The 19221-nt window shown below is 36.1% G+C and overlaps 2 protein-coding genes across 2 annotated transcripts in view; both read right to left on the bottom strand.

Moving 5' to 3' along the window:
* Positions 1–19221, bottom strand: part of LOC125233818 (serine/threonine-protein phosphatase 6 regulatory ankyrin repeat subunit B-like) — a 150327-nt gene that overhangs the window by 91829 nt on the left and 39277 nt on the right. The window lies entirely within an intron of this gene.
* LOC125233817 lies at positions 18191–18874 on the bottom strand. The gene has a single exon (XM_048139947.1). The coding sequence runs from the start codon at positions 18872–18874 to the stop codon at positions 18191–18193; it is 684 nt and encodes a 227-aa protein (XP_047995904.1).

Here is a 19221-nt window from a genome sequence, read left to right as displayed (position 1 = left end):
TATATACACGAACAATCAACGCAAGTGTGTTTGCATTATATTTCTTGCCAAATTATTTAGTAGAATAGAATAGAATAGAATAAATTTTATTCGTAAACACACAAAAGAGAAAAATACTACAAATATATGGATAACATTTAAATTAAAATTTTAAGTACAAGTTATCTATTTATTTAAAAATGCAAATGTATACCTACATTAAATAAATATATTAAATATAAAAATTCCTATATATAGAAAGAATAAAAAACGAAAACTAAATTAAATCTAAAAAACCGGCCAAGAGCGTGTCGGGCCACGCTCAGTGTAGGGTTCCGTAGTTTTCCGTATTTTTCTCAAAAACTGCTGAACCTATCAAGTTCAAAACAATTTTCCCAGAAAGTCTTTATAAAGTTCTACTTTTGTGATTTTTTTCATATTTTTTAAACATATGGTTCAAAAGTTAGAGGGGGGGGACGCACTTTTTTTTCCTTTAGGAGCGATTATTTCCGAAAATATTAATATTATAAAAAACTATCTTAGTAAACCCTTATTCATTTTTAAATACCTATCCAACAATATATCACACGTTGGGGTTGGAATGAAAAAAAAAATCAGCCCCCACTTTACATGTAGGGGGGGTACCCTAATAAAACATTTTTTTCCATTTTTTATTTTTGCACTTTGTTGGCGTGATTGATATACATATTGATACCAAATTTCAGCTTTCTAGTGCTTACGGTTACTGAGATTATCCGCGGACGGACGGACGGACGGACGGACGGACGGACGGACGGACGGACGGACGGACGGACGGACGGACGGACAGACAGACATGGCGAAACTATAAGGGTTCCTAGTTGACTACGGAACCCTAAAAAGGTCCCCGCCGGTGCCGTATTTACATTTCTTATGTACATATACTAACCACCGTCCAAAGATTCCCCTGTATTACATTTACACACTGTATATCCATGATTTACAATTTTAATCAGTTTAGACTGTGATCGAAATGTTTACCGTTAAGCTCAATATATCGTATTTTATGCAGAGTTCATGAATAATGCATAGTTCACCGAGTATAGTCAACATTTTCAGCTCAATAACAATAAAACTCTTACATGCTACCACCAGGCATCTTCTGGGCGAGCTCACTCCATCGTAGGCCACGTCTTTGCCTTTGGCCAAGAGTAAGCCCATTTAATATTTAAAAAAAAAAACTGTGGGTTCTTTCACCACAGTGACATTCTCTTAATAGTCTTAATACTTACTGACATTTCTTTACCTATTTCTGGGTTGATAAGTCTCTCAGCGTTAATATTTCTTTGTTAAACAGGGATTGACATTATTACTCAGCGTCAAAATGTTTTTGCTGTACAGGCAATAGACGGCAAAGTATCACTGTCGGGCGAGAAATTGTTCCATAGGTATTTAATAGTTATTTGTTTTACAAGGGGGAAAAGTAGTTGTTTAACCGCACGTGCCAATATTGATACATGAGCAAGCGAAAGATTCCAATATTGAACCGCGAGCGTAGCGAGTGGTTCAAAAAGTGGAATCTTGAGCGTTGCGAGGGTATCAAGGCACGAAGGTTAAACAAACTTTGCCACCGAGTGAAACACAAAATTATTCACCACACCAACACGAACAAAATACTGACTATAAAACATCAAAATAAATCAAACCCATCAATTTATTCAATATTTATGATTCAAAATCATCATTTATAGGTAAAATCTAGCAGCCAGATTAAGACATCGAGTTAAAATTTGTATGAAATTACTTTGCCCCCTTGTGGATAAAATGCAATTTTGCTATCTGTTTTCGAATAGCAAAGAAAGCCTTTACCAGTTGGTGTGGTGAAAATAAATAAATATTATACCTCTATGACAATGACTGAGCTCCACGGTAAGCTCAGGATGGCTTGTGTTGCAGGTACTCAGACAACGATATATATTAATATACTTATATACATAGAAAACATCCATGACTTAGGAACAAATATCTGTGCTCATCACACAAAATAAATGCCCTTACCGGGATTCGAACGCGGCGCGGCGTAGCAGGCAGTGTCACTACGCGCTAGGCCAAACAAAAAAGAGAGTGAATGAAAAATATCACTGATAATACTTAACAATTACCTATTAATTAAATTAAAAAGTTAATTTAAGTTAACAGTTCTGTACTTAAACGTCAACACTTCTTTTCTTCGAAACGGAATATAATTTTGAAAGTTAATTAAGAGTGTTCTAATTCTAATTAATGTAAGTACAAATTAACATTTACTTTCATGATGAAAGAATTCTGCGTATTTTACTCATTTTAATAAAAAGTTGGAATGTAATTTGGAGTGGCAATGTAGATTGCGTAGGTTTTAAGGGGCTACTAAAGGAGCGACTGACAGCTCATAGGCCACGCTTGTCAATTACCTCAGCCCCCGCAAGCACGCACACATAGAAGCGCGGAAATGCGATCCGCTGATCAATAGAGCTCCATCTAGCTTTATGAATGTAAACTACAACTATCGGTAGTCCGCCAAAGAAAAATATTTAGGCAAACTGACATAAGACAATTTCACGCTTCACAGATGGCGTTGTAACTAGTATTGTATTCTTAACCTCTCGTATGCTTAGGAGCAGATCTGCTCCATATTGTTTCAACTTTAACATGTAGTTATTATGACTAATATATTAATGACAATTTTTTGACAGACGCATACGAAAGGTTAAATTCGTAAGCCCAATGTCAAATAACAAAAGGAATGGTTCTTAATGTTCCTATCAAAGCTATATACGTTATTATGGCTTATGGAGTTTTTTCTACACTCCATATTATGCGCCTTAGGAGTTTTATGGAGACAGCTATAATAACGAATTATTCTTGGGTATAGGTCTAAGTAGGTAATTCCCCTCTTACGATAAAATTTCCTTGCTACCTAGGTATCATTAATATACGTTGTAATTGTTTTGTTTTGCTACGATAAACATCTAATTTACTTACCCTTTAGAATATACCATAACTTCTGCAACACTGCAAGCCGTGATGTAGGTAAGCGTTTTCACATTATCTGATCCCATATATTTACGCCGCCATCTTTGATTTTTCCTTGAAAATCCTTCCTACATCCGATGTCGGATCGGATAATGAGAAAACGCACTACGTACCAACAGCGAGTCATTAGCCGCCTCTACAGCATTTTTTAGTTCCATTTTTCACACCCGTCGCGCCGCAGCAGCTACCAGATCTTGCTATGCCACTATGCGAAATGCAGGTGCTGCTAATGCTGCTATACAGAAACTTAGAAAACCTCTAGATTTGAAATTAATGAAAATTGGCGTTTACAGATTTTGAAAAAAAAAAATAAATTGTGGGTGCAAAAAAACTTCATTTTAATAACTGTCAAAACGAATTTCTGAACTTTTTTCTGATACGGAATTAATATGAAATTGAGTCTCACTGAGGTGACAGCTAGGAACTAGACTAGAGTTGCCAAAAGCAACCTATAAGTAGCTACTGACGCCACGGCCAACTCATTTATTTACTTTTATCATATATTTATCAGACTTAATACAATTTTAATTAATTAATAACTAATAATGTTCTAACAGTTATCCGGTGCTTTATTTCTGTATGATATAGGACCTACATTACTACCTATATAAGTCCGGAAACTCGTACACTCCTTTGAAATTTCGACATGAAAAGAAATATCCTAGTATGCAAACTTGTGCTTAAAAAAACACCATGTGTTTAAAAAATGGTAACAAAGTGGAAAAATTAAATTTGAGACGCTTTTTTTTGTTGTCCAGGGTCTCTTTTTTTTGTAACATTTTTTACGCGGTTAATACCGAGGTTAATAATCGCGAGGTTTTTCGATCCTAATAGGAGGAAAAAATGTCCCAAGATTTCCATACATTTTTTCGAACCTTCCATTCCGTTATCACCATACAATATGTATGAAAATATGGTAACGGAATGGGAAAAAAACCTTGGGACACTTTTTTTCTCCTATTAGAATGATAGAGCTCGCGATTCTGAGTGGAATCCACGTAAAAATTTCTAAATAAAAAAAAAGTGGGGTGGACAAGTTTGAAAAAAAAATGGCCGAGTGTACCTATTTTCGAAAAAAAAAATGTTTGAATCTTTATTCACTAAAATGCCTCATTACGATACAAATGCGGAAAAAAGGACTACATTTTTCAGTACATGTGGCTCTCTGAAATTTCGATCTGACAAAAATGGCCCACTTCTCTCACTAGTGTAATATAAAAGCACCGTCTGTAGACTGCTGAAATAATACATTACAAGTGCAAAAAAAATAGATGTTCGAAAGGAGTGGCGAAGTGATACTGAACAATACTGAAGTTAATTTTAACTAATAATGTAATGCTATTTATTATATAATTCCTTTAATATAATAAAAAAAATGTTAAGATAAAATTAACTACGTTCGATTAATATTAACTCAGTAACGATGTGACAGTATGTATAAATATATAATTATATATATTTGAACTTTGACTTTGACTTCGAAAATTTTTCATAAATGGCGACCACGGATTTTAGAACCACGGTATGAGATAAAAAGTCCTAGGCCTAATGATAACATATTGATAACTAAATTCCAATTTAATTTATTTTGTTCAGGACCAGGAAGTTCAATTCCTGAAATGTTGAAATCCCAAGCGTTGACTTTCCCGGAATGTTTAATTTTTTACTTTAGCAAAATGTCGAATTCTTATTTTGTTGAAATATTATACTTTCTCTGCATACAAAGTTTTAGTTAGTTATTTTTTTAACTTCATTCAATATCTTTTAGAACTGACTGGACGCCACCTAACTCACAGGCACCTAAGGTACAACGCAAACACCGATCAACATAGACTTACATTACATTATAAATATATTGTCTTCGGTTAGGGCGATAGTTATTTTATTACTCGTGAAATAAAACTAGCTTTTAATGTCGTCGTCGGAAAACGTCAGGATATAATGATATTGACAAGTAAATTATATAAATACGCTATATATATATATGTGTGTATAACACCACCCCTTTCTTCCTGTGGGTGTCGTAAGAGGCGACTAATGGATTAGGGCCAAAGTATTTCGTATGGGAGATTAAGCCCCGAGACGATGACATCAGGTCTCCAAAAAGAAGGAAAACTAATATAAAACCCGGATCTGGAGCCACCGTTTAGGCGCAAGCCAGACACCTGCGGCCAAACCGACACCACACGTATTGACTCGTCATTCCTGTGGAACATGTCGGGGAGGAGAGAGAGGGTGGTACGGGTGCTGGGCAAGCCCGTATTGCCATAAAGTCGTCTGTCCCAGGCGCAGCAGCATCCGCGGAGAGGGCACTTCGCCCACCTGCCGTGCAGGGGGATTTTTAAACGCATGAGGCGTCACGAGCAGGCCTCTAACCCCCGCCCATCTGGGGGAACATACACCTGCCATGTGTGCGGACGAAGGATCCTCTCTCGAATTGGGCTATACAGCCACGAACGTAAGTGTCGCAAGGATGCTGCTTGAATCATCTGTTATAGATGCAAAGGCCTATTATTGTATATTATATACAACGTGTTTCCGGTAACACTCAAAACCTCAGACACCCCAACTGATTTTTATTTTTTTAAACTCATCTAGAGTATTCATCTTTTAATCTGATGGTTACTTTTTTTTAAATTGAATTTTTAATTTTCTGTACACCTCTACTTGACTTTTAGCTCTACACTCAATAAAATAATTTCTAACTTCCACCATAAACCATAAAACTATTTATTTGTGTACGTTACTGCAACGACATAAGGTTTAACGACATACGAGTTCAATTTGTTATGACTTATGATAAACATTAAGATTAAACTGACAAACAACGTCAAACTCGTAGCGGAAAAAATAATCGTCCAAGTAACCAGCCAGTATTAATACCCCTAAATACTGAAAAAGGTAAACAACCTCTAGCAATGCGATATACACAATGTTGTCTTACGAGTACAATATAACAGGCACGTAAAAAATAACTAATAATACAAATTTAAATAAAAATATTACCCCCATCAAGATATAGCTCAATCGATTCTACTCTCGATTCTGAACAAACTGTTTTCAGGTTTTTAGTGTTAAGTGAAACACGGTGTATATATATATGCATATATTATATTTATATAACATATAAATACGCTATTTAATCTCTTTTCATTCTTAAAAATAACGTTGAGTTTGCGGTCGCCTTCGTTGTTACATGGATCCGAATTAGGGTCCATGTAATGAACGTCCGTGTACCCGTGTTACATCCTATGTTCGAATTCATGGAATTTTATTTGGAATTGAATATTGTTAATTACAACAACAGATTGCTGTGATATTAAAAAAAAACCGGCCAGGAGCGTGTCGGGCCACGCTCAGTGTAGGGTTTTTCGTATTTTTCTCAAAAAGTACTGAACCTATCAAGTTCAAAACAATTTTCCTAGAAAGTCTTTATTATTATTAAATCATTTATTTCAGGCAACTTTAGTCCATAGATACACATATTCACAAAAGAAAAGAAAGAAAGAAAAGAAAATTACAATGAAAACTTAGGTACTAATATCAAATTAAATTAAATTAAATCAAGGATATACATTTAAAACAATTTCACTGTGCACTGTGCAGCACTTTATAAAGTTCTACTTTTGTCACTTTTTTCACATTTTTTAAACATATGGTCTATAAGTTAGAGGAGGGGGACGCTTTTTTTTTTTTCATTTAGGAGCGATTATTTCCGAAAATGTTAATATTATCAAAAAAACGATCTTTGTAAACTCTTATTCATTTTTAAATACCTATCCAACAACATATCACACGTTGGGGTTGGAATGAAAAAAATATCAGCCCCCACTTTACATGTGGGTCATTATTTCAAGGGGTTCTAAAAATGTTCAAAAACCCCCTACATGTAGGGGGGGGGGTACCCTAATAAAACATTTTATTCCATTTTTTATTTTTGCACTAATGGTTACTGAGATTATCCGCGGACGGACGGACGGGCGGACGGACAGACAGACAGACAGACGTGGCGAAACTGTAAGGGTTCCTAGTCGACTACGGAACCCTAAAAATATCTTGGTTCATATTAAGGCAGCAAAAATATACATCCGCTGCGGAAATTGTGCATCTTATAAATACAATCTGAGTTACTGAAAATTGTCATGTTTTAACCAAAAATGGACGCCAAAAAAGATGGCGAGATGCATGTAAAATATTGTTAATGGACGGACGGACATGGCGAAACTATAAGGGTTCCTTAGTTGACTACGGAACCCTAAAAAAGATATTAATTCTACATTGTCAACAATAAATATGGCAGGAATGGAACGTGACAGGAAGAAGAAGAAGTAATTATGCAATCCTGCCCTTATTGTTATGATTTTGTAAATCTAAGGTACAGCGGGGCAAATTTCGACTAGGGGCAAATACAATAGAGTGTCCACCGGTTATATATGGTAGGCGTGTGCAGCGGTGCACGTAGAACTCAACATCATAGTGTAATAATGGAAAACAATGGATCAGTTACAATTGTCTCCCGGTCGAGATTTGCCCCTGTACACCGTACCTGGTCTGGTTGCTTGTGTACTATGATTATAACAGGTATACCCATTTCAGACCATCGGTCCCGCATAGTTTGAATTTCGCGTGATTATCCCAATTGTGGCGCGTAAGACAGACTCCTATGATTACGTATTACATCTGGTCTAAAAAACATAACGCAGCTTATTATTAACGTAAACAGTAATTTTTGATACCAGGTTCGAGAATTTACTTCGCAAATTTAATGGAAAATTGTTTACGTGGTTCAAGTAAGTCAAAATATTTTTCATCACACCCGCACTTTAAATGTGCTATTGCGCGCAGGCGGATCGTGAGTTATAGAAAAATCGTTCTCCCAAGGGAATAATGAAATTTCTTGTACCGTACTTAACTTTTTTACATCTATTTACATATTTTTTACATTGCGAGTGTGATGAAAAACATTGTGTGTAACTCGGGGAGTAAGAATATTACAAACTCGAGTCTTTAAATCGCTCCGGCAAGCCGTCGCGATTTAACTTACTCTCGTTAGTAATATTCAACTTCCTCCCCTTGTTGCACAATGTACTATTATTAACCAACAAACAAATAATCAATCAGTTTTTTTTTGTTTTTCATTAAATTCGACACGTAGCTAAGTTCATAATCAGGAACCACCATTTTTTAGTTAAATTCGCAAAAAACATTTTTTCATCATTTTCATACATAATAAATGAATTTATTAATGTGAGAGACCCTTCAAGTTAGTGTCAAGTGATTGACGGCACATGTCAAAAGAAACATTAGGAATTGGTAAAGGTTGTCACGCACGTGTTCCGTCTTGCAGATTTATATTTTTTTAATAACTCGATAACCGTAAGAGTTAATACGCAAGTTTCTTAGAGAAATTAATTGTATTTCATCTAAAGAACCTTCCCTTAATGTAGTTAATGGGATTAAATAAAAACAGGTTGCAGTTTCGGAACGTTGCTTTTGATTAATATATTTAAAATAACTCGGATATAAACCATATAAAGCATAAAACCCAACGCTCCGTGCTGCCTACCAATTTCAATTAAAACATTTTTTTATGTGATGTCTTGTACCTAACCTACCTTTTTATTAAATGTAGTCTAACATGTCTATTACATATTATTATGTTGAACATGTAGAGGTCTGTTTGGTAATAAATAATTATAACAGATTTGTTATTTTTAAGAATTTCACCACCCCCTTTCTTCCCGTGGGTGTCGTAGAAGGCGACTGTGGGATATGGGTTAAAGTGTGGCGTAGGCGAGAGGCTGGCAACCTGTCACTGCAATGTCACACTTTCGTTTTCTATCGACCCCTTATTTGCCAAGAGTGGCACTGAAACTTGAGTAGTTTCAGGTGCTCTGCCTACCCCTTCATGGGATACAGGCGTGATTGTATGTATGTATGTATGTATGTATTTTTATATTTTTACCTCTGTGCGAGGGTGCAACTTTACTTCACCTACACCTTTACTCTAATAAACCATTTACCTATTTAAAAAATGACAAACATCTGACACCTCATAAAAAAAACTTACTCAATGAGGACACCGTGAATCAATATACAGTCATTTTTAAAATAAAGAATAACGATTTAATCGTTAGAGATATAAAGTACCTGCAGGGTTAGCGCATGATTGCCGCGAGAGTATATCGCCGCGAGATAGACTACCCGTCCTTATGTCATTAATACAGTTAGAAGAAGACGTGTCATCTATCTCGCGGCGACATACTTCCGCGGTTATCATGTGCTATACAAACTATTCCAAACAACCAAATAAGGATGTGATTGAGTGAAATAAACAAATTGGTAGTTATGTTGTATTATTTTGTAGGTATGTATTTAAGGAGATGAAGAATACAGGTTATGCTATATGCAAATTTATTTTTTTGATGATTTTAAATTGCAGGAGTCGAATTGACCTCAATGGTCTGCAATCTAATTAAAATCGTATGCAAGCTCGGGTGCCAAGTAAATTATTTTATAAGCTTAAGAGTAATAGGAATGTATCCTTAAAATTAACGAAATTAGGAAAACATCGTGTATAATATTCATATGTCTTGAGAGAATCTCTATCTCTCTCAGTTATTCTCACTCAGAAGGTGGTGATCTTCAACACGACTCGGGTAGTCCGGCGGCTCCTCTTTCTGCAGCCACGGTGAAAGCGAAACCTTTTCCTGATTGTTGACATGTAACTGAAAGTTTAAAATTTTTTAGTAGGTAGTAAAATTACGTTTTTAAAACAAAGATGTCAAATCAGGTAAACCGGTGAACATAAAAAATCTCTTTGTTCGAACTGAAAGAGAGAGGCTTTGTCCCAATTTTTTGCTCATTTAAAAGTCAAAATAACGGTAACAACAAAAATAGGGCTTGCAATCGTCGAGGGATTCGACATGACAGGACGATAATTTCTAGAACACAGGATTGAGGCACAAATTAATACTGAATTAATAATTATGACTGCTTATTGTTACCAGAACTTATTTCAGATCATACGTATGTTGTCTCATAAACATAGTACAAAAAACCTAGGTATTAGGTACCTTCTTATTGAAAAAATGTCCGTTGTTGAAGCTGTAAACAGATTTAGTTACTAACATAATTATCTTCATCACTTTTGACAGCTAGGATGCTCTGATGACATTAGAATCCCCTAAGTCAAGTCCAATCCATCAGAATGGTATTAATTTTATTTATTATTTTATGCCAAGCTCAAGTTAGTCAACATTAATTTAGAACTGTAAATTAAACCTAAACGCACTGGCTAGCTCAAACTAACGTACAAGGTAAATCAACGTGATTATTTTATTCTACAGTTTGTCAGAGTTTCGTTTCCTTTCAACCCCTTATTTGCCAAGACTGTCATAGAAACAAGAGTAGTTGTAGTAGTTTTGCAGGTGATTTGCCTACCCCTTTATGGGATACAGGCTGATTGTATGTATGTTTTTAAATATTATTTTATGTAAACTTTATTGCCCAATTCATTAAAATTTCAGACTAACTTATTTACTTACTGACAAGTTTTATGTCATCGATAAAAAAAACCTGAAGCTATAAAAACAGGTGATAAAACGAAACTGATTTAATATAAAACAAAACTGTTTTTTATGTAATACGAGTAAACTAAGGTTTTTTAGCAGAGTTATTTTTAATATTTTTATACTAAAGATTAAAAATATTGCTATTATTTGGTTAAATTGATAACCAAATATACAATTTTTGTATAGGTTTTTTAATTTACAGAGGTAAAATCTTTTTCAATATGATGGATAGAAATAAAAAATTAAACAATTAAAACCTAACTAAATCTAGCTTAACCTAGGGGGACTACTCTGTTCAGTTTTATTAATAGTGGCTTAAAATTAGTGGAAATTAATAAATGAAATAATCATAATACAGACTTACATACCTACGCTTAGTTTGTACCTATATGACTGTTTAGCATGTCGAGCACTAGATATAATGAACTAAATATTATACATTATTTGTATAAAATTCGGTATCTGAAATAAAAACTTACACAATAAATAAAGACTAACTTAAAAATACACCAAAATGAATTCCCGCTGGAAGTACGAGTAGTCGAGTATGCCTATTACATCAATATTACTCGCTAAATTCTTTGGCCAAGGAATGAACCAAGCCTAGGGTTTCCTAGTACTGTCGAAGAGGACCTCCTTTATAGGTATATTGGCTGAAGTAACTCTCTAACTTCACTATACCAGTCTGCTTTAGTGATGATCAATCCCCTTAAGTAGTACCTATCAAATACCAGAAGCGATATTATGCCTTATCGTATACTCCTCATGCTATGAAATATTATATTTATGATGATGGTTACACGTCATCATGTAGAAACAGACGCATCCCATTTCCATTCCCATCATACCATCTTCGATTCCTATTCCTATATAGAAGAAAATAGAAAAAATTGGAGTAGGTACATAATTGGTCGTTTATACACCTAAACAATTAAAAAAAAGTGGTAATGGTTCAGGAATACACAGATATCACATACATCAGTATACCACAGGTCGATATTCAAGTCCCTACGTTTTCTATTGCATTTTTCAAAACACTCTCATCCGTCACTATCCGATGATATCACGGCGCTTTTTAGTGGCAAGGACGGACCTATTTAGTTGGACCTGATTACAGTCTTCTAATCACATGTAAAAGCTACCACGTAAGTACCATTCCTTAACACATGAGCTTCTTCTACTCCATGCTTGTGCTGCTGTTGTGTGCTTAAAACTATAAACTCATAAAGCTTATAACTATGTGTATATTAAAAGACTAAATGAATATTGTATTTCGGAATACCTGAACCATTAAAAAAAAAATTACCGGATTATCAAATCAAAGTATGAAAACGAATTAACATTTGCCTCCTAGATAGTTGTGATTACCAAGACCTTCTCTGTCAAAAGTCACCAAAAGTACCCGTTCTACTAAGCTGCCGAGGTACCGAAGCCGTCCTTTACAGATTGATTTACATTCCTTACTGTTATATAATTAAAAACACATCCATTAAACTGTACGTAGAAAGCAAACTGGACTATATTTTGAATCCGTGAATCCAGACATACGGGTAACTTGGGTACCCGGACCTTGATAACACGGACCAAGCCATACATCCGGATTTATATAACACTACAGAAAAGCGTTTAACATTTGCCTCCTAGATAGTTGTGATTACCAAGACCTTCTCTGTCAAAAGTCACCAAAAGTACCCGTTCTACTAAGCTGCCGAGGTACCGAAGCCGTCCTTTACAGATTGATTTACATTCCTTACTGTTATATAATTAAAAACACATCCATTAAACTGTACGTAGAAAGCAAACTGGACTATATTTTGAATCCGTGAATCCAGACATACGGGTAACTTGGGTACCCGGACCTTGATAACACGGACCAAGCCATACATCCGGATTTATATAACACTACACGAGCCAGGCATAAATGAGCAAATCCCCTAACATGAGCTATGTGTGACTGAAGGGTTCCTGATCGGATCATCATCAGCAGTTCTTTCATCAATCTCTTAACATGAGCAATGCGTTTTTGAGGAAATCCTTTCTGAACATCATCAGCAGTTTCACTTCGTCAAATGTAAGTCCTTGAGTCATAATCCAAAACATTAAAGATTTTAGTCATAATACAAAAGTCACTACAAGTGTGTCGTTCAAATTTGAGGAGTTCTCTCTCATGGATACCATCATTAAAAATCCAGCATGATCAAAATCTGACTTGAAACCTCAAAGTGCTTAAAAAACTTAACTCGTTAAATTCGTCGTTGAAAAGTTTCATTTCATTTATTTCATTTATTTGTTGTAGTCATGTACAGTAAAATTAAGATGTTACATAATAAGGTATAATTTTTAAGAAAACAAGTTCTGATGAAAGCTACTTGCGAATGTTGGATTATGTAGAAATGTGTAGGTATTTTTTGTAACTGATTTTAATGCTTTAATTATTCGATGGCAACAAAAATCAATATACGTATACCGTTAAGGTTTGAGGACTTTCCTCAATTCCTCATGAATCCGATTATAAGAAATCGAAGCTTGACAAAATTTGACTTGAAAACTCAATATGCTTAACAAACATAACTAAATAAATGTTACTGTTCTGAACTTAAATGCATGCTGTTCTAATCAAAATACCAAAGTCACTTTAAGTGTGCCGTTCAGATTTGAGGAGTTCGGTTCTGACCATCATCAGCAGTTCCACTGCACCAAATGTCACTATTCTGGACGTAAGTGCATGCTGTTCTTATAAAAATACCAGTCACTATAAGCGTGCCGTTCAGATTTGAGGAGTTCCATTCAGACCATCATCAGGAGTTCCACTGCACTAAATGTCACTGTTCTGGACGTAAGGGCATGCTGTTCTTATAAAAATACCAAAATCACTATAAGCGTGCCGTTCAGATTTGAGGAGTTCCGTTCTCACCATCATCAGCAGTTCCACTGCACCAAATGGCACTGTTCCGTATGTAAATACATGCTGTTCCTTAAAAAACACAAAAATCACCATATGCGTGCCTTTCAGATTTGAGGAGTTCATTCGAAATCTCCAGGATTTCATCATCAGAACTGGGTCCTGAGAAACATGGGACCAATGTGTATGAATATATATTCAAACAAAAAAAAATTCAATGTCGGTCCAGTAACGACGGAGATATCGTGGAACAAACATAAAAAAAAATATAAAACTAACCTAACCACAAAATTAAAATTTTGAAAAACCCCCGACCGCGACCTAGTGGACCGATTTTCATGAAACATGGCTAAGAACACTCCTGACTAACACAGCTTTCAAATAAAAAAAAACTAAATTGAAATCGGTTCATCTTTTCGGGAGCTACGATGCCACAGACAGACACACACACAGACAGACAAACAGACAGATAGACAGACAGACACGTCAAACTTATAACACCCCGTCGTTTTTGCGTCGGAGGTTAAAAAACATACAGACGAATTGAGAACCGTCCTTCCTTGAGAGATTTGAGGCGGCGGTTAACAAGTAAGGCCATGACACCCTGGAAGGGCATGCAACATAAACTTAAAACTAGACTAAAAACTAAACTTTAGGTATTATTATATAATAACAATTAATTTAATGATTTCATTTGACTACATTGAATAAATTATAAATTTAAAATAGATATCATACACGAAAGAAAAAACGACAAGGCCCACTGGTGGCCGAGCCGGGAATCGAACCCGGGTCTTCAGATTACGCGGCTAACGTCTTCACCACTAGACCAGGGTGCCCGCCGTCGTAAGAACAAATTGAAAAATATTCAATAAAATAATTTTATTTGTTCCCTAGTTGTACATTGAATAAGTACAATTAATTTAATATTCTATAAGATTATTGTATCCTATCCAAACTATAATATTATCATTATTTATGAATTAGTAATTTCTTATATTTGCTTTTAAATAATTCATTTCCAGGTTCTAATTTGATTGTATTAGGAATTTTATTGAATATCAAAATTATTAATTTACATTTTTCTAAATTCGTTTTTGGTAAATATCGGATCGGATGATGTGAAAACACACGGTATGAAACCCTAAAAAGGAGAAAGCCAGTGCTTAGGTTTATTTTACTGTTCTGGATTAAGCTTGAGCTTCTATATACATAATAATAATAACGTTTGTCGTACATGCCACTATCTCGATGACTCGGGCACATCATTTTCGGTTGTCGTATTCCTGCTAACGGGGAGTACTTGCACAGACATCACATCGTAGCCAGGATTCACCAGCAGCTTGTCTTTTCCATACAGTCTTGTAGACCGCGAAGCGCGAAGTACCGTGCTAAAAGTAGGTACTTACCTGCGCCAGTTCTCGAAAATGGTCGAGATACTTGGTTGATTCGACGATCATTGTCCTGACCGTCGTTTCGGCGAACGATCTCATAACCAAAAGTGAGCGACTCGCTAGAGGTCAGATGCAGAAGGCGGTACTTCTGTACACGGCGCGTAGGTCGGTCACCTTGGACCCTGCCTGCCCTGCTGCTGGATGTATTTAAAAAATAACCATGTACCTGGAGTCTGTCTTTTTCCTTTATTATACCGTTGTTTTTTTATCTTTTGTATTTTTAGCATACGCTACATAAAATATTTTGACATACTAACGTCAACGAATTTTAATCACAGACAACCGCAGAACAGAAAGATCACTGCACAGACCATACAGGTTGTTTGACAGCGAAGTACGTACTAAGTATAAAATATCAAAGAATTATAGCAGGGAACGACATAACTACTTATGTTTTAATAGCCAAGCCGAAACGGCAGATTTAACATTTTAAAATTGTACTGAAACACATCCAACTTATCAGTACCTATAAAACCATGAGTCGTTTATGTAAATGCCCTTGGAGATGATGAAATGAGAAAATGAGCCAAATAAATATCTGTAAGTACTCGTCACACTAATAAATACCCTTGGCGGGATTCGAACAAGGGACATCAGCTTTAGCAGGCCGGCAGGACCAGTCCAGTCCAATATGTATACGTAAGGATTTCACTCCAGAGTTGTGGGTTCAAATCCCGTTGCGTGGCCAACCAACTTAAACATTGTAATTTTTTTTTATTGCAATATCTATTCTTATTTTTCAATGAATGTATTTTTTATTTTTGTTTTATTTTATTTCACTTATAATTGTGTAAATTATGTACAATATACATATAAAACAACATTGTAGACAATTAGGTTAGGCTCCCTCAGAAAAGGTTTTCTTCTTTTGAAGATGAATCAATATTAAATTCTTTATTTTATAATTTATTTGGTATAATAAGAAAGAAAAAAAAAAACAAAAAGTAGAAATTTCGAAATAAAATGGAAAAAAGGCACCTAGAAGTTAGCAAATTTAGCTGATGGCTGGTACCACAGGGCCACGGACACATTATCGTTCGTGTCGAAATTTCATAGCATCTTGTAACTCAAAGAGTATAGAGTTTGACGTAGCTTTGGCAATACGCACACATGCGTATACATAATAAATACACAAAATGGACGTAGTTTAAGGTCAAAGGACCGAACACACAAAAATTGACAATAGAATTTAAACTTTCTGTCAATACGAAAAGTCGTTAATTTCAATGTCATTTTTTTGAGAATGGATCCTTTTATCTAAACTACGTCCAAATTTTCGTAATAATAAATTGTCAAAAACGCTGCGCGATTTGACATAGGTCTTGCCTCCTCAGGGCCCGCCGGCCGTCTGACATTTTTGACAAAAGGGACGCGAGTATACTATTGACGTATGAAAGAAAGAGAAACGAAACCGCATAAAATGGCCGTTTTCTGTTGAATTCATGATATCGTAAATGATGATAAATCTTTGTATATACGATAATAAAAAATATTTCCTTCTACGAGAGACTAGATAATTTGGAAACCTTCACTTTAAAGTAGGTTAGGCTGATTAAAGTTGCATATTTTTCTCACAATGTTAGTTAAACGAAAAATTAAGACCTCTCTTTGGGTTAGATTTCTATCGAGAAAATTGTAAGCTTTCGTGTTTCGACTTGTACAAAAATTTCAATCATATAGTCAAGATATACATATCCAAAAATTAGATCTCTAGGTTTCCGGGGCTAAGCACACCAGTAGGCCTAGCACATGATGGCCGCGGGAGTATGTCGCCGCGAGATAGATGCCACGTCTTCTTCTAACTGTATTAATGACATAAGGACGGGTAGTCTATCTCGCGGCGACATACTCCCGCGGCCATCATGTGCTAGGCCTACAGTGAATCTAAAATCCTAATATTTATCGATGCATGGCCTTAAGACGAACACAAGATTAGAAAAAATCCTTTGAGATAGGTTGTTAGTTTACTTGTGTTCATAATTCGACTTACTTAATAGAAGATTATTTTGAGTCTATTTATTGGCTTAACTTACTGTGGTAGGTATTTCTTTTGTTCACAGTACCAACTGGTAAAGGTGCTTTAATTCTTCAAAAATTGATGAGAAAGTTGCATTTTGGCGACCGGTCTGGCGAAGTTGGTAGTGACCCTGCCTGAAACGCCGCGGTCCCGGGTTCGATTCGAATCCCGGTAAGGGCATTTATTTGTGTGATGAGCACAGATATTTGTTCCACAGATATATGTATATCGTTGTCTGAGTACCCAGAACAAGCCTTCTTGGCCATAACTCCATACATCAGTAAATGCGGGTTATTTGTATAGGCATAGTTAAGTGACATCTAGCGACAATCACGCGTCAACTAGCGTAAATTATCAGTACTGCTACTTGTCAATAGATGTCGCGACGAACGAAAAGTCTAATACTCACCAATTTTTAGCTAATATTACAATAGTATTAATCAGTATTCCGTTTTTAATTCCTTCTGCTTGTAATATAAGTTGTAAACTGTTCTAATATAAAATTTTTGGCAGACGAGACACAGTTGCCACCTAGTATCGAGTAGTGGTACTGATAATTCACGCTATTGACGCGTGATTGTCGCTAGATGTCACTTAACTATGCCTATACAAATAACCCGCATTTACTGATGTACTTAATTACAACTCTTCCCTTATTCCACTATGCTAATTAGATAACAAAAGGCAAACATTATAAGACAAACACTATATCAGTTTATACCTACTTTACTTAGAATTAATATTTTCAGTGTTAATACTTATCTTACTTGACGACCGGTCTGGCTCAGTCGGTCCTGGGTTCGAATCCCGGTAAGGGCATTTATTTGTGTGATGAGCACAGATATTTGTTCCTGAGTCATGGATGTTTTCAGATACAGATACAGATACAGATAGTTTATTAATAACACCAGGTTACATGTCATGAGCATTGTACACATTGAATGACAATTAATTACAAAACTATAAATATATCTTAATTACTTAATATTATATGTCAGGGAGCTCTAGCAACTCGTCTATCGAATAAAAAACATGGCTGAGAAGCCACTTCCTTAATTTAGATTTAAAGGTCGCCGCGGAAGCCGCATCTTTTTTTACTTCGTCTGGCAGTTTGTTGTATACTGACGGGCCGACAATATACACCGACCGTTCGGATTTGCGCAGATTGTGTGCGGGGGTGACGAGTAGGTGGGCGAGTTTGTTGCTTCGCAGCTCATGGGCTGGGTTCACGCCACGTCGACTGAAAGTACCCAAGTGGTTGTGTGTGAAGAGATTCCTTAAATAACTCTCTGCACGACACGTCGTCGGGCACACCGGCAATGGCGCGAACCGCCCTCTTCTGCATTCTGAAAGCTCGCCCAGCATCGGCGGCTCGTGCCCACAGTTCCACGCCATAGGTGAGGAGACTGTGGACAGTCGCATAGTAGCACGACAACACCACATCTCGGGATGCTGTGCTTGCCAGACGACGGAGCGCGAAACATGCCCGTCCCAATTTGGAGCAGAGCTCTTCAATGTGGTGATCCCACTTTAGGCCACTATCGATATTAAAGCCTAAAAGCTTTGTTGTAAGGGCCATCTGCAGCACATGTTGCTGGCCAGCAGTGACCTGGAGTGGTGGCGCTGCCTTACCATTCAGTTGGAATACGAGAAACATCGTTTTTTCCTTGTTTAGCACCAATCCATTTACTTTGAACCACCTCTCTAGTTGTAGGACCACTGAATTTAATCTCTGCTCGAGCTCGTGAGCTGTTGGCGCAGTAACTACGGCGGCTACGTCGTCAGCATACATGTATATTTCCGCTTCGTGTATGACACTCGGCAGATCGTTGAGTAACAGGCTGAAGAGGGTATTTGACAAACACGAACCTTGAGGTACTCCCATCGTATTCGTCATTTCGATCGACTTTACCCTTCCGTTATCTCCAACAACCGTCTGCGACCGGTGCGCCATAAAAGATGTTAGTAGAGACAGGACTGGACCATTTCTATACATATAAGTATGTATTTATCTATTTAAGTATGTATATCGTCGCTTAGCACCCATAGTACAAGCTTTGCTTAGTTTGGGGCTTAGTTGATCTGTGTAAGATGTCCCCAATATTTATTTATTTTTATTTATTTATTTCTATGTAATTAAATGTAATATTGCCCCTGTAACCTATTTGCTGAATAAATGTTTTTTTTTTATGTATTTGTATTGGCTTTTTGTTTTAAAGTACTATCGGGCCTTCGTATTTGAAA

This window comes from Leguminivora glycinivorella, chromosome 15 (genome assembly GCF_023078275.1).
Source record: "Leguminivora glycinivorella isolate SPB_JAAS2020 chromosome 15, LegGlyc_1.1, whole genome shotgun sequence".
Lineage (NCBI taxonomy): Eukaryota > Metazoa > Arthropoda > Insecta > Lepidoptera > Tortricidae > Leguminivora > Leguminivora glycinivorella.
This window is presented reverse-complemented; position numbering and strand designations above follow the sequence as displayed.